Below are 23690 nucleotides of genomic sequence, written 5' to 3' on the forward strand. Positions count from 1 at the left end.
ACAGATTTTCTGAGGAAAATACAATATTTGAACAATCTTCCTAACAATACTATACTAGCCACTATGGATGTGGAATCTCTATATACCAACATCCCACACAATGATGGTTTACAAGCCATAAGGAACACCATTTCAGATAAAACCACAGCGGACTTTGCTACCAAACTCTGCCACTTTGTCCTTACCCACAACCACTTCAAATTTGGTGATGACCTGTTCCTCCAGATCAGCGGCACAGCCATGGGCACCCGCATGGCCCCACAGTATGCCAACATCTTCATGGCAGATTTAGAACAACGTTTCCTTAACTCCTACCCACTCAAACCTCTCCTGTACCTGCGATACATTGACGATATTTTTATTATCTGGACACATGGACAACAGACCCTGGAAACCTTCCACCAGACATTCAATGACTTTCACCCCACCATCAACCTAACAATGAACCAATCTATGCAAGAAATACATTTTTTGGACACTACTATAAAAATACAGGATGGACGTATAGACACCACCTTATACAGAAAACCAACTGACCGACAAACATATCTACATGCTTCTAGCTACCATCCCAAACATACCAAACAATCCATCGTATACAGCCAGGCCTTACGTTACAACCGCATCTGTTCCAACTCTACAGACAGAGAATCTCACCTAAGAGATCTACAGCAAACCTTTTTAGAACTAAAATATCCACCTGATGAAGTTAAACAACAGATCAACAGAGCCAGACAGATACCTAGAGAGAACCTGCTGCAAGACAGACCCAAAAAAGAAAATAACAGAACACCACTAGTCATCACATACAGCTCCCAAGCTAAAACAGTACAACGCATCATCAGAGATCTACAGCCTCTCCTGGACAATGACCGCTCCCTTTCTCAAGCTCTGGGAGGAAGACCTTTCATTGCCTACAGACAGCCACCCAATCTTAAACAACTCCTCACCCACAATAATACAACCACCAGACTTAACATGGACTCTGGTACCAGAGCCTGCAATAAACCCAGATGCCAACTTTGCTGCCACATACACCCAGACAACACCATTACTGGCCCCAACAACATCCAACACACCATCTCAGGACTATTTAATTGCTCATCCTCTAACATTGTGTATGCCATCAAATGCCAACAGTGCCCTTCAGCTCTCTATATTGGACAAACAGGCCAAACCCTACGCCAAAGGATAAATGGACATAAATCTGACATCAGGAACCAGAAGACAGAAAAACCAGTAGGAGAACACTTCAATCTCCCAGGACATTCTATACAAGATCTCAAAGTAGCTGTCTTACTACAAAAGAATTTCAGAAATAGACTGGAAAGAGAAGTTGCTGAATTGCAACTTATCACCAAGCTCAAAACCATGGAGGGACCTGGTTTGAACAGAGATATCGGGTTCTTATCTCATTATACATGATAAGCGATCTTCAGCCATCTCAACCCTTGCTTTTTCATGCAAAACCATTTGCAGTCGTTTGCAGTCATCAACAGCTATCAGTCAGTCAATCACCCATTTCCACCACCCTTCTGAGTGATCCCCCCTCCCCATCCCCACCCCTCCCCACCCCTTCTCTACATAAGTGCCTGGAAACTTCCATTTCACTGTATCTGAAGAAGTGTGCATGCACACGAAAGCTCATACCAAAATAAAAACTTAGTTGGTCTTTAAGGTGCTACTGAAGGAATTTTTTTATTTTCCTGAGGACTGAATTCCTTCTCTCACCTTAATTAGCAATAAAAGAACTGATGACATTAACACTAACCAGAGGTCTCATATAGCCAGGGATTCAAACCACAATGTAATGCTCATTTCAGACTCTAGGTAAAACAAGAATCTTAGACCGCATTACCTTTATTTAGGGTTAGTACAATTTCCCCTAACAGCGTAAAAGTAAAACAACAGTGGAAAATTCCCTTTCTTGATGTGAAAGCTCAGACCCAGGAGACAAATGTGGCAGTTCTGGCCTCTCGTTTGGCTTTTGGCGTTTCCCCAGGCAACACACCCTCCACAGCCATGTCCCCCCCCCCCGCCAGTCCTGCTTTAGTGTTCCTATCTAGCTGTAATGAACCCTTGAACTCCAATGATGCACCTTACTATCCTGAACAGGGAAAAGAAAAACTAGCCTACTCTACAGCTTAGCTGGTAATGCATGAGACGGTTAATCCCAGGGTTGTGGGTTCAAGCCCCATGCTGGGCAAAAGAACCCTGCATTGCAGGGGGTTAGACCAGATGACCCTCGTGGTCCCTTCCAGCTTTACGATTCTACATACAAGAGTACCATTCACAATGGTTGCTCTGCCCATGTTTGCCTCTAGCATGTGGCCTCTGGAAAATTGCCTATCCAGGAATGAGGCCCTTGGGTTGAAAAAGGGTCTTCACTCCTTCATTAGTCCACAGTAAGGTTGTTTTTTTTAAGGAAACAAAATAAACCCAAGGTACAAAAAAGTGATGAAAGGGTGGGTCTTTGTTTTGCAAATTGTCTGTAGTCAACAATCATATAGAACTCAAACTTTCATTTAAAAAAATCATTGCTGATCTTTCATTTTAAAAAAATCATTGCTGATAAAGACACAGAACAAAAACCTTGGGAATAGAAAAACCCGATAGACTGAGGCCCTCATATTTGTAGTTTTATGCTCTTATTCTGTTTAAAAAATGCACTAGTGAGTAGTACAATGCATTTACAATATTCTTACCAGTAACTGTTTTTAGTCTTCCTTGGCATCCTTGAAAGTGGAGGGTCCAGACATCCAAGATGATAATGGAGTTTACAAGTATCACACAGCAAAAGGAGGTGTTGATCATGGTTCTTCTTGCAAATCCCACAACTTGGAAATGCAGGAAAAAAGTTTCATTTGACATAATGCATATACTTTACTGAATCATCTCAATGCTTACATGGGGTAAGATCCAGAGAACCCCATGCATGAGCAGAAGGCATTTCCGCTTGTGCAAAGGGTGGTCCTCAATTTCAGCTAATTCTTCACTCCAGTGGCCCTTCACATCACATCCCACAATGTTTTGAAGGGTCTCCGGACCCTCAGGTGCAGCCAGGAGGGAACAGAGCGGGCGGGCATTAAGGCACTGCACCAGAAAGGAGACAGCAAAGCCCTGTTGTGCAAGTGAAACTAAGCACTTCTCTGGATCCAAGCCATCGTTAATATTTCCCTAATGTTTGCTAGATATTTGTGACTTCTGATATATTGATTTTTATTTATCATTTTCCTTAAATTCACATTGAGGCCGGTTTGGTCCTGAAGGCAGAAGGTTGGCCTAAATTTAAATCCCTCACCAGCTAATAGAAAACCACAGGGGTCTGCAAATAAAATATTTCAAACTTAAGTCCTCATCTGTAAAAATAATACCCTTTGAATTCGGTTACTTTGAACTATTCACTTACTTTGAATAGTTGCTGGGAGAATGAATGCAATTTAATTGTAATGATATTTGTATTTTACAAAGGATGTAATATTATGACTCCTATTATTGTAAATCAATGAAGGATTGCAAATAAAACATTTTATGTCAGAATCAAGACGAAGCAAATATGCAGTAAAATAAAAATAACAGTTGTGATGCAAAACACCCTCATCCTTGGACATGCTAGTCATGTAAAAAAAAGTTCAGCAGCAACATTTTTTTATCACTTGTACATCAAGTCCACAAGGTCATCCAGCAGATGTAGCCCCATTTGGTAAACATCATTCCAGAACAGATTAACATTCAACAGAGAAATTTCAGCAATTCATAAAAATGTGAACCATGTGACAAGAGTGGATAATTTTAAATATACTGAAGTTAACTAGCATAAGATTCAGGGAAGTATTTTGTCTCACCACTCAAAATTAACAGGTAAGAAGTCATTACCACAAGTCATGGTGATGACCACTAGTTCAAATGGCTTTTTAAAAGCTTTAGGCAAATTCATGGAGGGCTGTGGCATCAACGGCTATTAGCCACAATAGCTAACTGGTGTATACTTCTGACTACTGGATACAGGAAACAAGCAAGAGATGGCTATCACTATCATTATCCACTGAGAGCTCTTCAAAAATATTTGGCAAGTCACTGATGGAGACAGATCAAGCAAGATGTTTTCATGTTCCTAAAAGCATTTGTGGTTGTTATAGGACATAATGCAGTCAAATGCTCCCCACAAAGAAACACAAGGTGGTATTAAATACTTCTAGAGATTCCTAGACTGATTTTTGCTAGTCACTGAAAATTTAAGGAGATACTTTTTATTAGCCAAATTGAGGGCATTCCATAAATCCTCAAATGCATTTGAACTGGTTAACCAAATATGGACCCAGTTGTTGCACTTACAAAGAACTCTTTGTCACTGGGTTATGACCAATCTGAATGATTAAACCCCATACAGTGAGTAAATATTCTAACTGTTATAATTGTATTTTATCTTGCAGAAAGGTAGCTTTTATATGGAGTATATGTTTCAATACTTGTATCAAAAAATTTTTTTAAAAAAAACCCAACCATAATGGTAAATGGTAAAAAGAACTAAACATATAACAATGAGTAAATACATCAATTACTCAACAATATATTAACCTGAATTTTGAAAAATACTAGACTTTAGGATCAAATATGTTTTGTTATATTAGGGCTTAATAAACCGTATAAGTTCATAATAATTTCATTCAGCCCTTGCGGGTCGATTTTAAATGCAAAACTTTTAATGTTTGAAGGTTCTCAACTATATATCACAAAACAGATTAAAATTTCAGGTATAAAAGGAATTTCCTTCTGAAGTGCTACCAATGGATAGAGAAAATTTCAGTAATGTTGTCTGGGACTCTGAAGATAGTTATAACGTTTTTTAAAAAATGATTTAAAATGAATCAAGTTATCTGCCCTACAACAGTGGTGTCTAGGAGTAAAGACATTTTGTTCAGTTGTTTGGAATAAAAAAAATACTTATAAAGGTCTCTTACTCTATCCATAATCTATGTCTATTGTGCTGTGTTTCTGCTACTTGCCTATAGAGAACTGCAGGGAGGGCTGTAGCCTTCTGGGTTCCACCCTCCTTTTTACTCGGTTTTCTTTCCTTGGGTGCTCGCAAAATTGCTGGTATGTTCAATTTCTATTGGGTTTGAAGAAATACAGGATAATTTGTGAGAGACGTATATAAAATAACATTCCCCCTCATTTACTGCTCAGCAATCAAAATTTGGCTGTGCCCAATATACTAAAAGTTAGGAGAGAAAACTGCTTAGTCAGGCTGCAAAAATGACTACACTATATATTCTGTCCCCAAGTGAGCCCTATGAGAAATGAAATCGCATTCACATATTTTCCAATGCAAAAGAGAGAGAGAGAGAGAAACCAAAGACATTGAAGCCCTGGCTTTTTAACTTTCCCCCCTTTAACAGAGGGAGCTTTAACAGAGACAGACAAGGACAAGCTGGTTTAGAAGGTTAAAAAGAAAAAGAAAAAAGAAAAATCCACTACACTTCACGAAAGAATATTGAGGCAGTTTATTTTCCTCACCATCCCTGCTACAGTGGTGCTCCATAGGTTAATTAGAAAAATTATCTTATTGGACCAAACTCTGCACAAAGCAGGAGAGATTCTCTTCGGGTTTCTACTAATCTGCAGTATGCTAGCTTCACAGACAGCAACCATCTATCAAAGTCATTTCTCAGTGGCCCTGTGGGCCTGCATCTGTTCAACCAACTGGAAAAAAGTGTCATGCAAGCTGTGCAAATGAAACTACTAGTTTTTATTATTATTAAATGATTGCACCAGGAAACATATTTGTGAAAATACGAATGCTTCCCCCCCCCTTTTCTTTTTAAAAGGGATTAACAAACTTAAATTCATGAAGACCCACTCCCATATGTATGAAAGGCCCATAAAAAACAACAACCAGGTTATATTAATCATCTGGGCCACTTTCACAGAACCATCAAGCACTTTGTAAACCTTGCTAATTCTTGTGTTGAATTAACACTTACGGTAGCACAAAACAAAGGAAAATTAAAAAAAAAACAGAGCCGGCCTATGTTCCACTTTCTTAAAAGATCATTTTAACATTTTATAATCTTAAAAAGCCAACTAAGGAGTCAGATGAAAACAAAAACAGAAGCTAAGGTCTGATTGTATATTGGAATGACACATAAAAGGCTCCCACTTTCTTGAGGAATCTGCTAACTGCACTGAATACCAGATACAGGTGAAACTCGGAAAATTATAATATCGTCGAAAAGTGCATTTATTTCAGTAATGCAACTTATTATTTATTATTTTTCTTTTAATTTTTACAAATGCTTTCTTTTGGAAATTCCACAGTAATAAAACAAATAGTTACAATAATACAAAAATAAACAGCGCTATTAAATTTCATTAATTACATTCCATTTATTATTAACCCGCCTAATGACAAATAATTACAATTACAACAAATAAAGGCTTGACATATCTTGCTTTGCATGTCATGCATCTATCCCATATATTGGTTTCACCTTTTAAGTTGTGTTACTGAAATAAATGCACTTTTCGACAATATTCAAATTTTCCGAGTTTCACCTGTATAAGCCTCAGTGAAGGATGAATTGGGAAGTACTAAAAGAAAAAGCCAGCGAAATTCATCAATCTTTTAGATACAAAGTGGCATATAACTTCCACTGTTTGTAGAATGGGAGAAGCAGGTGTACATCAGGCACCAAACTGTGTAAAGTGCTCATTGCGCTCTTTTAATGTAGCTGAAAACATAACCAAATCAAGATATTTGATTCTGCTGGTTTACAAATGCAATACTGTACTCTTTAGAAGCTAATCCTATATAATAATGTCCATGTTGTCCCTGCGTCCAGATGTCCCGTGTGTCCCTGGGGTACTGCGCATGTCCCCCAGAGACACAGGGATTGGACGGAGGGACAACCAGGGACACAGGGATTGGACCCGTGCTCTCGGGACACAGGGAACAGCCAACTGCCGCTCCGCCAACCGCCGCTCCGAAGCCCAGTCTCATGCTGGAGGTGCGCGGTGAGGCGGCGGGGGAGAGAAGCGCTCCCCCCCCGGCAGCCTTGCCGCACACCTCCGGCATGGGACGGCGCTTCCTCGGGGAACCCGAGGAAGCCGAAGTGGCAGCGGGCGCGGAGGGAGGCCCGCTTTGGCTTGGCAGCGGCGGGAAGAAGGGGAGGAATTCCTCCCCTTTTTCCCGCCGCCGCCAAGCCAGTCCCGGAGCCGAATTGCGGCGCGGCGGGGTTTTTCGCCGTTTGCCTCCCCCTCGAGGGAAGGCAAACGGCGAAAAGCCCCCGCTGCGGACTGGCTTGGCGGTGGCGGGAAGACCCGCCACCGCCAAGCCAGTCCCGGAGCCGAATTGCGGCGCGGCGGGGTTTTTCGCCGTTTGCCTCCCCCAGGGGAAGGCAAACGGCGAAAAGCCCCCGCTGCGGACTGGCTTGGCGGTGGCGGGAACATCCCGCCACCGCCAAGCCAGTCCCGGAGCCGAATTGCGGCGCGGCGGGGTTTTTCGCTGTTTGCCTCCCCCAGGGGAAGGCAAACGGCGAAAAGCCCCCGCTGCGGACTGGCTTGGCGGTGGCGGGAACATCCCGCCACCGCCAAGCCAGTCCCGGAGCCGAATTGCGGCGCGGCGAGGTTTTTCGCCGTTTGCCTCCCCCTCAGGGGAAGGCAAACGGCGAAAAGCCCCCGCTGCGGACTGGCTTGGCGGTGGCGGGAAGACCCGCCACCGCCAAGCCAGTCCCGGAGCCGAATTGCGGCGCGGCGGGGTTTTTCGCCGTTTGCCTCCCCCAGGGGAAGGCAAACGGCGAAAAGCCCCCGCTGCGGACTGGCTTGGCGGTGGCGGGAACATCCCGCCACCGCCAAGCCAGTCCCGGAGCCGAATTGCGGCGCGGCGGGGTTTTTCGCTGTTTGCCTCCCCCAGGGGAAGGCAAACGGCGAAAAGCCCCCGCTGCGGACTGGCTTGGCGGTGGCGGGAACATCCCGCCACCGCCAAGCCAGTCCCGGAGCCGAATTGCGGCGCGGCGAGGTTTTTCGCCGTTTGCCTCCCCCTCAGGGGAAGGCAAACGTCGAAAAGCCCCCGCTGCGAACTGGCTTGGTGGTGGCGGGAAGACCCGCCACCGCCAAGCCAGTCCCGGCAGGCCGCTTCCTCTAGCGCCCGTTTTTAAACGGGCTAAAATCCACTAGTGGGTTTAATAATTGGGAAGCGACAGCATTCACTTTTTTCACAACTGACAAAATGATCAGTAATCCTCTATTTTAAAAAAACCAGCTGTACCCTAATATTCTTCACTTCCTTTTAAAGACATTCCCACATGCATATTTCATTTTAAAACAACAGCAAATTACATACGCTTTCAGTTGCATATTCAGGAAACAGGGGGGAAGAAAACAATATACCCTAAGAAAACCTGCTCTTTGAAAGCTACAGTGATGAGGGGTGGGGAGAAATAGCAAAGAATGTGGTTAGATTAACTCATGCTTCAGGTTTAGCTTCATCACAAATGACAGGTCAATCAGTTACAGCAAATGAAAGAATTTTGCAAACAAGATAGCTAATCCAAAAACAAAATTAGGCTGCAGTTTCCCAGTAGGTAGGCACAGAGCCCTATACACATTTCAATCAGAAATCATTATCTGCGGAATAAGGCCAGGACTTTATCAAATGTATCTTTTCAGCCTCAAAAAGTGACAGTAACAAAGAGCAAACCCTATTTTTAGGACTCATGTGACCCATAAATAAATAAGATATAAGGAAAGAGGGGAGGAGAAAAATAATGGGGAAAACCAACCTGCCCAATTATTCTACCAAGCACAGCCCATATTCCTTGTCCTTCATTTCGTAGCTTTGCATTCACGTTCTGAAGTTCTTCTAAAGACTCGCACAACTAAAAAACAAAGCAGTAAAAAATACTGTGGAAGTTATTTAGTACCTCACATCCAGAAGGAGGCATTCTTTACTTACGAAACCCTTTTCTATGAGAGGTAATTAAATAATAAAATTGTTCACTCATGTCAATGCAACTGAAATCAGTAAAGTTAATCAGCCATTCAATAACACCAGAAAGAAAACATGGGCATCCATCTGGTTAGTAAGGGAGAACCTAACGTAATTTTGTCTGACAATAAGACTATAATGGCAGTCAAGAAACATCAAAACAGTTCCACTCTGTTATTTCCATCTGTAAAGATGTGCCAGGTTTTTCTACACAGGGAATCAAGATTTCAGAACTATACACCTGCACACTTGAAATAAGAAAATATGAAGCCTTGTCACATTTTTTAAGTGTAACTGGGAATGATGTTCTCTCCTCCAGACTATGATTTATTTTTTTGACAATTCCAACAACTATCATTACTTTCATGGGGTGTGCATTAATGCACACCCATGTCTTTTTGAGAACAAATAAGAACGGCAATACAATAGGTAACATTGAATTTTCTAGTCATGTCTTCCATTCCTTGTGTTCAGTGTGGCATACATGTGTGTATACACACAGCAGTCGCTGCAACATTGAAGGCTTCCCTCAAATATCCCAAAAGTATCCACTGACAGGATTTCAAATCAATACTTCTGTTTACACCAACCTAACAAGAAAAACACATCGCCAATATCCCAGATACCTAAAGTTGCATACAGTGGTGACCAACTAAGTGGTTCACTAGGTAAAATTACTGACAGCTGCTGCCTGGTGACCGTATGGGAAGAACCACAGTTGGTGATAAAACTACACATGCTTTGAATACAAAAGATCATAAGTTCAATTACTGACATCGCCAAAGAAGTGGATAAACAGGTGGTCTGAAAGACCTCTTCATAAGATCCTGGAGAGCTGCTGTGAAACCAAATAAAAAATACTGGACTAGATGGACCAAATTTATGGTTACTGAATGGATAGGAATAAGGAGCCCACATGAGCAGAGGCAACTGCCCAGTCAAGACCTATGATACTGCTCCTATCTCTTTACTTTGTTTTTTATTGTCATTTTAGTATTTCTATTACCGTATGTCTATAAGCTGCTTTGAATATTTTCTGTGAGCAAAGCAAATAATAATAATTTAGCAATCCTGGACTCTGCCACCCCCATGATTAAAGCTAGGACTTGGAATTCCTTCTCACAGTTACCCTAAAGCTCTGAGGGACCACCCCAACGCAAGCAGCTTTTATGCTCATGATCACGAGCAGATGCGCACAACAAGCGAGTCAGGCTCTTGATACCAGACTGAGAAAAGCTGTATAGATGAGAACCTCTGAGAAACACTTTGATCTTTTAGTGAACAGCAGGTGAAGGTTACTGAAAGGCCGTTTGATTTAAGATGGGTTTTAGAGATAGTCAATGGTTTTCTAACTATAGTTTTATTTTAAATACAGCATATGATTTGCATTGTTTGAAACACATCGTTTACCTTGTTATATTCTACATGAAGTTTTTCCTGTTCATTCTCCAGCTTATCCTTAATTTTCTTCTGTTCTGCCATATTTTCTTGGATCTGGATCATGCGCATGTTTCTCTCTAAAATAAAAGTCAGCACTTTCTGTATTTCCTTTTGTTTTCTGAGCATGCAAAGCAATAGAATGAATCTAGGTAACAATACATCATACAAACAACATTTCTTCGCATTCAATGTCACATGCAGAAAACATTCAGGCTGCTTCAGCTACCTGCAGCTGAACAATGCTTACGATATCTCTAACATTCAAGCTATGGATATTAAGATCAAAGACACATATAAAAACATATACTAGTAAGTAATTCATCCCTTGCAAATCAGAAGAGTGGCAAGGGCAAGAAACACCTGATTGCATTACTGGAGGGTTTTACAGAGCTACTCTTGCACCTGATCTCAATAGCAAGGGCTGAGGGAGGAAAGAAGCAGCATTAATGCGAATTAATTTTGAGTTAGAATGCACTCCAAACTTTAAATAGGAAAGATTTCAATAAAAACATTTTTAACTATCCCACACATTATTTCAACGCGACATATATGAATATTTACTTGGCTACTTGGGGGCAGCTTTGCGGCTTTAAAATTGTAACAAGGGAACTATAGTGCTCACATACAGGAGTATATCGATGGCTTGAAGTTTAAAGCAACTCCACTCTTTCATCTATAAACCATTCCTTCAAAATCTAGACTGGCGTGGCTAACCTGCAGCCTCCGATTGTTGCTGGATTCCAACTCCCACCTGCCCGGCAAGCATAGCCAATGTTCAGGGGTGATAGGAGCTATAGTCCTGCAGCAACCGGAAAATGAAAGGTTAGCTATTCCTGGCAACAATGCAAAGCACATATCTTTTCACCCTTACCAAAATAATAATTGACAAAATCAGCGGTCAGGGCTGGCTGTTTGTGTTTTCTTCTTCCATCCACACTGGAACTGGTATCTGAAGTATCCACTGGAAAGATGTCTGTGCTAATTCCCATTAATTCTGCTTTGCGCATCAGCTTACGTATTGCTGAAGCGCTGCTAGTGAGCGGCCGTGGCAGTTTCTCCCTTGGTACCCACGCCTGCGGCCTCGTGGTACGTGCTATTTCTGACTTAGCACGATACTGCTGTAGTCTGGCATTAATTCGGGCCTACAAATTTTAAAAAAGCAAATCAAAATAAAGCTAAGAAGCACATAAACACTTTTGCTAGAAAATTTAACCTCCATTTCTAACACTGCACACACAAATCTATGGTGAGAGAAGATTGCTTTTAATAGTGCAAAATAACTGATCCTAAAATACTTTCTGGACTAGAAGAGGTAAGAGTTTGAAACAGATGTATTTACGAGCTTCCTCAAGAAAAATCCAGTATTGGTTTCTGTTCTCCATCATCCTGATCCTTCACAATGGAAATTCAGAATTCTCATAAACTCAATAAGGAACAAATACATCAGCAGGCAAACTTTCCCAAATATCTGGGTAACTCAAGCCAGAAATAGGTAACTCAAGCTAGAAATGGTTTCACCTCAGATCGTATAAATCTTTCGCCTTTTAGAAATGGTTCAGGCTGACAACAGACTGTGGCAGAGGTAAGTACAAAGACTCAAACTGGGGGGAGCACTAGCAGGCTTGGGATGGGGTTAGATCAGGCATCCCCAAACTTCGGCCCTCCAGATGTTTTCAACTACAATTCCCATCTTCCCTGACCGCTGGTCCTGCTAGCTAGGGATCATGGGAGTTGTAGGCCAAAACTTCTGGAGGGCTGCAGTTTGGGGATGCCTGGGTTAGATTTACTGAGCTGGAGGAAAGGTGGGGTCACAGAGATATCATGCAGCTGGGAGAGATACACATGCTTATACACCTGAGTTTAGATTATTTGCAAGCAGGTGAATAGTGATTCTCAGACATTTCATACTATTTACAACTATATGCATTTTCACTTGCAGTCACAACAATTCCAGCATTTCTCCTCTGCCCTGATCTTTCTCATTTAGTATGCTATAAAGGTAAAGGTAAAGGGACCCCTGACCATTAGGTCCAGTCGTGACCGACTCTGGGGTTGCGCGCTCATCTCACATTATTGGCCGAGGGAGCCGGCGTATAGCTTCCAGGTCATGTGGCCAGCATGACAAAGCCGCTTCTGGCAAACCAGAGCAGCACATAGAAACGCCGTTTACCTTCCTGCTGTAGCGGTTCCTATTTATCTACTTGCATTTTGACGTGCTTTCGAACTGCTAGGTTGGCAGGAGCTGGGACCAAGCAACGGGAGCTCACCCCGTCACAGGGATTCGAACCGCCGACCTTCTGATCAGCAAGTCCTAGGCTCAGTGGTTTAACCACAGCGCCACCTGGGTCCCTATTAGTTATGCTATTATGCTATATTAAACACAAATACCAACTTGGCTTGGGTATACTACCTGAGCTTCTGGTGACAGTTGTTTCTCTCTCTCCTGCAAAGACATTTTGCAATAAGATTGCAAAGCCAAATAGTTCTTGCGCTTCCACTTTCTATCCATCCTGTCTGCATGTTGCTTGCAGTAAGCAAAAAAGGGATCTGCAATCTCCTGTTCCAATTAAAATAAAAATGAAGAAGGCAAAAGCTCATGAAAGAAAATAGTTTGTCAGCCAGGAAAAGCAGTATTTTAATTATATTTTATCATGTAATTTTAAATTGCCATTATGTAAGCCACCTTGAGAGGTCCCCCCCCAAAAAAGACAGCCTAAAAGTATTCTGAAGTAAATGAATAGGATAAATAAATAGGATGGTTTTTTAAATATATATATATAGATATATTCCACAATTTTGTTAGGTGGGGTCTGAAAAAAATGATTCTAATGGCTTTTAAGGTATTTTAACCAACCAAAGCCAGATCAACATAACATCACTACAAAGAATATGAAACACTTGTTTTGATTCGGCTTTTTAAACTCAGTGCAAAGTTGACAAATTAAATAGTCACATGTTTATCTACATATAAAAAAAACGTTAGTTTTAATTGTTTAGCTACTCATAAGGGGTATCACTACAATCTATGTAAATGTTAGAGGTAAACTTTCAAGTTTAATCTCATTTCCAAAGGGGCTAAAAGACTAAATATCAAGCAGCTATTTCTGTGTGCCATTTTCCAAAGGCTTTAATGTAGAAAGCAATTACATATATGAATACTGTATAGAACGGGGAAAATATTTTCATGCATATATTGAAGAGCGTGTTTGTTTCCTTCTGCTCATTCAAACAACTAAGCAAGTTTTGCACTGCCACACAACTTGCTTTTGTTTCCAAATGCTGCAGTATACATCAACAAAGGTGATGCACAGGAGAAATGCTTGACAGATAATCTTGGAAAAAATAATCCAACAAAAATGGTGGATTGCTGGTGGATCTGAACCATGTATGATTAGAAAGTCATTGAGATGGAAGGGAACTGAAGATCATAATCACTCTCCCCACACATATTCATCTTTCTAGTATGGAATGGATCCAAGAGATGATTCCTGCCAAAAATGTCTACATGTTTCAAGGGAAAAGGTTAAAAGAAAAAGAGGGGAAGGTACAAAATACCGCTCCTGCAACCCAACACAGGAAAGCTGAAGCAATCAATATTAATTAAACCCAGCCAGATGGGTGGGGTATAAATAATAAATTATTATTATTGTTATTAAGTAAGGCAATCAACTCAAATATTTCTTAGATATTTTAACACATCAATTTGAAGTTTTAGTCATAACAAAAGTCACCTGGGTTATTTTCACTAATGCAGAATATTATCATACCTCTTCAGCTGCTGCTTCTGACAACAGGCCTTCCTTCTGAGCGCACGTCACATGGAAATATGCTCGGCACATCCCAGCATCACAACTAATACAAACGCCAGTTCTGGCAAAACGAGGATCTTCACAAAAACTGCATTCCTGTAGCAAATCAATGAGAGAGAGAACATTACAAAAGTATTACCTTTATACAGTAACTTTATACAGTACCTTAAAATGTACTATATATTTTACAGAAGGCAAGAAAGAAAAAAAGGGAATGAGAAAAGGAATAAAACGTAAACAGAAGTATATATAAGACGATACATTCAACCCTAACTAAAACTTTTCCTTACTGTCAGCAATAGTTTTCATGTAAATTACCATATCCATAACTATATATGCTTATTAGAGTGGAGTATTTACATATTTAAGACATTCCATCCCATCTTTTGAAATGCCAAGGCAGGTTGCAATAAGTGATACACACTTAAAGCCAAGTAATGCATACCAGTCCACAGACCGCAACAACGTACATACTGAAATAGATGTCCAAAAAAGAAACAAACCCTTTTATTACGTCTGATATACCATTTAAAAGTTTAACATCAAGACAAGAGTTGAAAGTGTGATCTTCAGTGAGTCACGTTTGAACATTCTGGTTGGGGATGAGGGAAGGCCTCTCAAGAATTCACTCGAGGATTAACTGTTTGAAATCTCATATATTCTCAGATCAATATTATTTTGCCTGATGGCTAAATCTTTACAGTAGAGGATTAATTGAGCTGCCTTGCATTTACTTGACTGCCCTGTTATTAGTACTTTTATAACTAAAGCCCAGTGTAAAATTACAAGCCATAGTCCTGTGGAATTAGTTGCATAGTTCCTATCCAATGAGGGTTCATAAGAAAAATGAGACTATATATAATAATCTTCATTATAACCAGATTATAGAGTTGGAAGGGGCCCTGAGGATGTTCTAGTCCAGCGTTTCTCAACCGCTGTTCCGCGGCACACTAGTGTGCTGCGAGACGCTGGCTGGTGTGCCGTGACGTGCGGCGACGAGAAGGGCGATATAGCGCTGACGGACTTCCGGCGAGGCAAGATGGCGCGCGGCACGGCAGCGCGAAGCTCCTGAGAGCGACCAGCGTGCCCGTGCCGCCAGCCTAGCCTCCGGACCACCGGAACCGCCGCCGGTACGCGGGCGCCAAGCGAGCCCGGAGGATCGACCGGGGAGCCGCTGGAGGCCCCCCCCCCGGCGACCCCACCGGAGCGACACCGAAAGCGCCCGGCCGGAGGATCGACGGACCCCTGGGCCTCAAGGCCCGAGAACAATCACCGGGCTGTGGACACCGCGGCGGCCGCAGACACCGCGGCAGCCGCGTGGGCGTCGGAATCACCCGGCGGATCAAGCGGGGAGCCGCTAAAGCCCCCCCCAGCGAGCCCGCCGGACCTAACCCAAAGGCGCCTGGCCTGCGGCCGGGAAGAGCTCCGAAGCCCGGGACCTCCCACCACGCGACGGCCCTGCCTCGTCACCGCAGCCGTCGCCACCCCAGCCGCCCCAGGAGAAGAGGAAAAGGAGGGAGCCCCCCCCAGGTGGCGGATCACCGCATCGGGGAGCCACGTGGAGAACCGGGGCACCGGGAGCCAAGGGACGCCCCGATTCCGCTGGCGCCGTTGCTGCCGCCGAAACAACCACCCCCAAGGAGGAGTAGGGAAGAGAAGAAAGGAAAAAGGGAAAGATAGGGAGGAGAGGGCACCTCGCCACCCCCCAACCCAGGTGAGAGGGTAGGGAACCTCTCCCCCCCCCAGAGGGAAACAGAGTTAAATTTTTTAACTTTTTTAATGGTGGTGTGCCTCGAGATTTTTTTCATGGAACAAGTGTGCCTTGGCCCAAAAAAGGTTGAGAAACACTGTTCTATTCCCCCCCCCCAGCTGTCCCTTATGAGGATTAAACCTGCAACCTTGACATTATCAGCACCATGCTCTAACCAACTGAGCTACGTTTTGAGCGTTCAGTTGTAATGAACTGAAAAGAAAACAAACAAAAAACAAGCTACAATCATATAAATTATCCCCAAAATATATCTATTTGAATGTTACCTTAGCACCATATTTGGAATAGTTCATTTCTGTAAGAGTAACCGGCCGCAGTTTGTCAATATCTCCAAATGCTACTCCTGGAACATAGAGTGCACAAACAATGTGGACCCATCTATAACAAAAGAGGAAAGCATTTACTGTTCATATCTGAGCACTAAAAAAATTACAGACAGGGAAAGAACAGTTTAGGTGACCCAGATGTTAATGGGACCTTTTACAAATACTAGAACATTAAGTCACCATGGTTTTGAAACAACTAAATGATAGCACAGGAATGTATTTTTTTTGTAACAACAATTAATTAATATGTACTTCAAAAATATTTCACAACTCCCCTTTGAACAGATTAGGCTGAATTAAGACCCTGTGATAGTCTCCCTACTGTTTTAGCCAGTCAATGGTGGAGAAACCCTATATAGTGCCATCCTATACAGCCGGCTTTCATATTATATCTGCACCTGGTTGGGGAAATCTGCGCAAAATAGGTATTTATTAACCCTGTGCTAGCTTAGCACTTTCAGAAAATTTACAAATGCACAGCTCAGCAGAGAATTTATACCCACTTCCCCTACAATAGCTGATCAGTAAAATTTTACCAGGATGTGTCCATTGGGATTGGGGTGGATATCCTGAGGGAAGAAGGGGGAGCCTGAAGTGTACTAATGATATGAATGTTATATATTCTATATTATTTAATAGGAATCTGAAGGCAATCTTTCAGATGCAGAAGCTGCTTGGACATCTTTGCTTATATTATATTATAAAATTGTTGTTAGTTTGTTCTTAAGTGGAAATGCAATTCTGATCTATGTACATGTCTTGCACTTCCAGTGTGAAGGCCTTACACCAGGGGCAGCCAATGTGGTGCCCTCCAATGCCCTGAACTACAATTCCCATCATCCCTGGCCACTGGCTATACTGTACTGGCTGGAGTTGATGGAATTGCAGTCCAAAATATTTAGAAGTCATTATTTTGACTACCCCCGTCTTAGATCTTACTCATTTGAAGTCACTTCTGAGTCTTTTTTTAATCAATGTTTTGAGTTTTAGGCAACACTGAAATATCTAGCAATTTACCCAAAAGATCCAAATACTGAAGCCACCAACTTTAAGATATTCTGTTTTTTGAAATTCTAGGAGTGTTTCCCTCTTTATGAAATGCCACTGATGTGTCGCACTGGTAACAATTTTACCAGGAAAATAGTTGCTCTTATTCACATTATCTTCTATTTTTTTTATTTAAAAAAAGCCAAGGTTTTGGCTGGTGATTTTTGATAGTACGTTTTAATGCAACCTCCCCATTGCACCCTGCAGAGTTCAATATAAAGATACACATCTTCAACAAGCAGCTGCTTCTCAATTTAATTTGCACAGTTTTTTCATGCTCCACTGGTGTATTAAATGCTGCTGCACTCTGTAGGAGTTTATCTATGATAAACCCAACAGCTGGCTGCTTGCTTCATACTGACCTTCTCAAAATGTTTTAGTACATGTCACACAAGTACTGTAGTATTACAGATTTAAACTGCCATTTCAGTATGATTGGCACACAAGTGTCTCATTTCCTTAACCACCTATGTATGAACTCCATCCTGAATCTTTATTAAAAGCACAGAAGTCAGTCAAGTTCACAGCTGAGGCGGCTTCAGCTGCTTTTAATACCAGTGCCTAAATGTTTTCCTGCTCATTTGTTTAGCCGCACATGTTTGAGAACCTTGTAATTAAGACAAATTGGGTAATCAAAGAAGAATAATCTTTCTTGTTACTTCCCCATCCATTTTGCTCCAAGCTAAGATGACAGATGTTGGTGAAGGGAAGGGAAAAAGCTGAAGCAAAATAAAGACAATAGTCTTAGCCCAGTTAGTATCATATCATATATACAGAGCAAAACATTATATCCACAGTGGTGCTCAGGAAAGTAAAGAGTACATGGGGAAAAAGATGATTTGTTTCAAATTAACCATTCCACTATCTATTCAATCTCTCCAATGGGAAGATCAGATAAAGTCATCCCTCATTAGAGAGAGAATATTAACAGGTTTAGTTTAACACTGTGACAATTTTTTAGTTAGAAAGGAAAGCTACGTTATGTTTGTAGCACATAATTAATTTGGTGTCCTGGGATCACAGGAGATTTGACAGCCGTTTGCAAAACTCCACATTGACATCATGTACACATAAGTGGCAACCACAAGAAAATGTGTTACATTCCCAGCCCTTAGCATGAATGTTCAAATGTTCAGCCTGTTTGGAAGGGAGAATCACTAACATTGCTTTCATCTTATCCAAGGAAGGGAGTTTCAGTGGGCAGGGGGACTGAACTAAAAAAGGACAGCTTTTTCTTCTTTCCCACCTTCCTGAAATCTTTTCCCATTGTGCCAGTCCTGAACCTAAGCACTTTAATGTTATATAATAGTGTGATGAGGATTGTGAGGACTGAGAAAAGAGGAAGGTGTTCTTTTACTGCTCCTGAAATGTTGCTGCCACAAAGTTTTTTAAAAACAAAAGACCTGCATGGCACACATCCCTCCAACTCCAATCCCCCTTCCAGAATACCAAAAGCTTTTAGAGCAGGCATCCCCAAACTTCGGCCCTCCAGATGTTTTGGACTACAATTCCCATCTTCCCCAACCACTGGTCCTCTTAGCTAGGGATCATGGGAGTTGTAGGCGAAAACATCTAGAGGGCCACAATTTGGGGGTGCCTGTTTTAGAGCTCAAGCAGACCAACTCTCTCCCTGCTTTTCTATTCTTTTTCTCAACCAAAATCCTCAATACTCCATGGCTCTATTGTCCTCAACATTTCATAGCCCCACGAAGCATCTTACAATAGGTTCCTGAATGGTCATTTCTTAATATATTTTAATTTACAACTAATATACTTCTGCATACCTAGTATGTCAAGTATGCATATGCAGAAACTGCTACCTTATTTTTGGTGGTCCTGTTTGAGCTCCAGATTGATAGGCATGGAACCTCCCAGGTCCAGTAATAAAGGGAACAAGTGGGACTCAAAACAAAACATTGCCATGCATCTTCCATCTTTCCTGTTTAGGAGTCCAGCCAGCCATGCACTTTCCACACCTATACTTCCACTGCTATGGCTGTTGAGCATGTGCAGTCTTGGAAGTTTACCATGTTTGTTTTTAACTTCCACAGTATCTTTAAGTATCTGATTTTAACCTATTTATTTTGGTAAACCTCAGTGCGCTACCAAGAGGCCAATACATTCTTCTCAATTCGTTTTATATTGGTACATACCACCCCGAGTTCACTGTTAAGGGAGAGCAGGGACGATGATTATGATGGGGGGAGGGGGGAATTCTGTTTTTGAGAGTTGTTGCTACAAGGCACTTCTACACAGCTGGATAAAGTACTAAGTTTTTGAAAGTCTAGCTTCATTATAATCTGGGTTCAATTTATTTATTTGTTTATTAATGTATAGTCTGCCAATATGGCTTCAACAAGTCCTCAGGGCAGCTTACAAAATAGGTTGTTTTCTTACACTTGACAATTGAACAAGATGTAAATGCCAAGATTTTTAAACTTGGAGTGCAGTTCTTTTAAATGCAAACACTCAAATTACGGCCTACTGTGTGTGGTTTCAAATGCCAACATCCATTTCAATAGAAAGTGTTTAGTATAGAGCCAAATTCAAAATGACAAATACAAACCCATGAATACAAGAAATTTATGAATGGTTTAAAATTGCTGGGACTTCTGATTCAATATATTCAGGTTATTCTAAGCACAAAAGGGCAAATGGAACCACGCTCAGTTTGACTGTGTGGAATGTCCTGCTGAGTTTCAGAGGTATTGTGTTAATAACAGGAGCAATGAAATCGATTAAGCTTGAAAGCACCAGGTCATGTTTGGCAAGCTTGTTAATGCCTCACCAAGAAATATATTCCAGTGTCTTAAACAGCTCAATGACAGTCTAAAAATTCCTTAACAGATTACAATTTGGAAGTACTTTCATACTTTTTAAAGAAAAATATGGGACAACAGACTGCAAAGTTTTGATATGGGGCATATTTCCAGACAAACTTTTTGAAACTTCCCAGTTATGGAACTACCCCCTATTATCATCTATCTGTCCCCCAATTATTTTAATTCAGGCAACATCTTAAGACCTTTTTTCTGGCAAGCCTTTGGAACGTAAGAGGAGTAGTTTCATATGCATAATTTAATGCTGACTTTTATGTTGAATCACATATTTTTGATTTTGATTTAATTATAAGTTTTTGTTGTTAGCTGCAGTGGGCTCCCATGAGAGGAAGAGTAGGTATACTCATTGAAATAATAAAGGGGGGGAGGGGTACCTGAGTAGACAGAAACCTATGAGAAGACTACCCAGTGTCACATAAACTGTGTGTGTTAGAACACAGTACACAGTTCTGACCAAACATTTAAGTTGTTTGTTTAGTCCACCTCCTGAGTAGTTCATAAACCTTTAAGGTACAACAGAACTTGTGAATTTATTCACAGAATTATACTAGTAAACCTCTATTGCAGAAGCAACAGCAATGCTATGTTTCTCCGATAGAAACCTGGCTATAGTCTAATCTACCATTGCAAGGAAAGAAGGAAAAAAAGAAAGAAGTTATGCCTGACTTTACAGGGACCTATCCCTCTGATGACAGCTCCCTTAACTAACCTGCCAGCATCCGTCTCCTTGAAGATTCCATCTTGGTTGGGGCAGAGTTCACAGCTCGGAGAAACACCACATTTGCAGGCATCACAGAACCATGGTTCAGTGGAGTTTTCTGAAGCGGAGCTCATAATAGAATCACTTTCGCCGTCAACACCATAACAACCTAGGAAGATAGAAAATATGAATGAATTAAATCAAAGAAATGTTATATCAAGGGATGTATTTAAGAATTAATATAAGACATGGAAAGCAAGGGCGCATGAAGATATTTTCCCAATACAGTAAGTGCTAGAGCTATACAGTGGGTAAGGCAAAACTGACAGAGCTCTTTGAAGGAGGTGGCCAACTAGACATATGTGTGTTCACGGTCTCAATTACAGGGTTTTTGGAGGCAACACCTGTTCTTCAGTTTCTCCTGCCACAAGAGCTCTATTACACTACCATGAGCTTTCTGGAAAACCGTTGTCTCTATGCAGCCTTATTTATAAGGAGAGAATAAGGGAGATAACTATTCTGGATGAAGTAGCTACTCAAAAAAACAAAAGCAGCTGCCTTCTAATTAGTAAGCAGTAAGTAGAAAACACCCATGCATTTTGATTTGTCTTTCTGTAACTCTGAAGATTATTCCCTCGGCAAATGAAAGCTACATTTTTATTTTTATTTTACAAATTTGCAGATACTACCAAATGGCTAATTAGGTCACATTTTGCAAAGGTTGTTTGATTGATTTTGGAGCATTACATATACCCTCTGACAGGAAGTCATATTCTGTTAATTTGTACAATTGACTGTGCTTTACTGGCGGAGGATTGGGGATTAATTCAAAAGACATCAGAAAATACTGCAGTATTTTAAAGCAATGATTATTCTCTGCTTTAACAACCTATTACAGTATATGGGTGATTTGGGATGTGGGTGCACTGTGGTCTAAACCACTGTGCCTCTTGGGCTTGTCAATCCGAAAGTTGGTGGTTCGAATCCACGCAGCGGGGTGCAAGCAGATAACTGGCACCGCTGCGGCGGGAAGCTGAACAGCATTTCTGTGCGTTCTGGCACTCACCATCGCACCAGAAGCAGTTTAGTCATGCTGACCACATGACCTGGAAGGCTGTCTGTGGACAAACGCCAGATCCCTTGCCCTGACGTGAGGTGAGCGCCGCACCCCATAGTCGCCTTTGACTGCACTTAATTGCCCAGGGGTCCTTTACCTTACCTTTAACTATATGGGTGATTTCTAGATAACATATTGAACGCCTCGTGAAAACAATTAGATTTACTTCAGGTGAGTAGAAAACTCAAAGAAAGAGTGAGATTGATTGCAAAGAGATCTGAAAGCTCAACTATGGTCAAATAGTTGCACTGTGCACCTATTTTATTATAGGTAAAAAGTCACCCATTCATGCAACTCTTAAGAGCGTGAATTCTTCACTGTGTACAACGCCAATATTGGAGTAAACAAAGGGATATCAAAATATTTTAGGAAAATTGCAGTATATCTTAAATTTATAGAACCAATGCAAGGACAATTGCCAGAAAGTGAATTACCCACAAGTACATTGGCTGCAATGATATGTACCAGTTTTCTTTAGACATGCTGCAATCAGTACATCAGGAGAACTGACACCCCAGCTGGGGGTGCTGTGCTATTACAAATCAGTTAGGAGATTTTAGCACAAAAGCAGTTATCTAAAGTGACAGGCCAGAGCTTAAGATTTTATTTTTAAATTTATCCACAGAAGGGCAAATCTATCCCAGGAACACTTTATAAAATATACTTTATTCCAATTAAAGCAAGTAACATCTTCCTGAAGCACTGATAGAATTTTGTCACCCAGATCTTAAACCGGGGGAAAAAATGTTCCAGACATGTATCTAGAAAAATCTCTGTTATTATGAGGGACCGTAAAGTGCAGAAAGGTATGGCCTTTGAATATCAGGAGCAGGTGGCAGATTTTACCACCCACAAGTATATTCCAACGGCCAACACTTTTCTTTTTCACCACGAGTGAACATTCATTTAGATTGGAAAACTGCGTCAGCCTCAGGGGTCAGTACCATCAGGCATCTGTTGAGGGCTCTTAGAAGTGGCTCCTGCCAATCCAGAAGGGTGGCTGCAGGTGCCTGAACCTGGCACACCACTCAGTCTTGAACGAAGAAAATACGGTGACCTCCTGATGCCGGAAACCATTGTTCTAAACCAACGAAACAATCACTTCCCATTGTGGTTGAAAGCATTTCCTAGAAAGGAAAGTCTAGACTGAGCTTCCAAACACACAATGGAAGGTGGCCCCTCAAAATGTAACAGGCTTAGGGCTTCCCTGTATTCATGCTGCCTCCAACCCAGGCAGCAGAGAACAAAGTGAAAGCACCAGTTCTCAGCTTTCTGGAGCTTAAGAGTTAAGCTAAAGAGAAGCAAATAGCTTGCTGCTTGCTTCTCTTCAGTGTGGGATCTAAGGAGTTGCATTCAGACTCCATTGTCTAGGCCAATTTTGCCAATTTGACCCCAATCCATATTATCCTTTAAGCTGCAACAGACACTGTCGGACCTCTCAACTTTGTCCAAAAACCCTGATTATGAAGTTTCACCATGTGAAAGGATACTGTATCTTAGGCTGTGAGTTAAAATGAGCAATCTGCAACTGTACTATCACTGAGTTGATTTATATTTACACCCATCTGCTTGTCTTCTTGAGTTGCTCATCTGTATTTTGTGATACACCAAAGAAGAAAACAGCTTCTTTGCACATTATCCAGAGGAGAGACAG

General features: G+C 41.5%; 1 protein-coding gene across 14 annotated transcripts in view; it reads right to left on the minus strand.

Moving 5' to 3' along the window:
• Positions 1-23690, minus strand: part of PHF14 (PHD finger protein 14) — a 146572-nt gene that overhangs the window by 104686 nt on the left and 18196 nt on the right. For 8 of the 14 annotated variants that reach the window (XM_088654004.1, XM_088653999.1, XM_088654001.1 and 5 more), the window contains exons 5-13: positions 20929-21088; positions 16273-16384; positions 14194-14331; positions 12837-12983; positions 11298-11568; positions 10397-10503; positions 8781-8876; positions 5007-5110; positions 2706-2837 (exon numbers count right to left, since the gene is read on the minus strand). In XM_088654004.1, coding sequence (XP_088510130.1) covers positions 2706-2837; positions 5007-5110; positions 8781-8876; positions 10397-10503; positions 11298-11568; positions 12837-12983; positions 14194-14331; positions 16273-16384; positions 20929-21088 — 1267 coding nt within the window. Of the gene's footprint in view, positions 1-2705; positions 2838-5002; positions 5111-8780; positions 8877-10396; positions 10504-11297; positions 11569-12836; positions 12984-14193; positions 14332-16272; positions 16385-20928; positions 21089-23690 lie in introns of all 14 variants that reach the window. The other 6 variants (XM_088654006.1, XM_088654003.1, XM_088654008.1 and 3 more) reach the window with 1 other exon arrangement.

The sequence above is a fragment of the Zootoca vivipara genome, chromosome 11 (genome assembly GCF_965207765.1).
Source record: "Zootoca vivipara chromosome 11, rZooViv2.hap1.1, whole genome shotgun sequence".
In the NCBI taxonomy this organism is placed as follows: domain Eukaryota; kingdom Metazoa; phylum Chordata; class Lepidosauria; order Squamata; family Lacertidae; genus Zootoca; species Zootoca vivipara.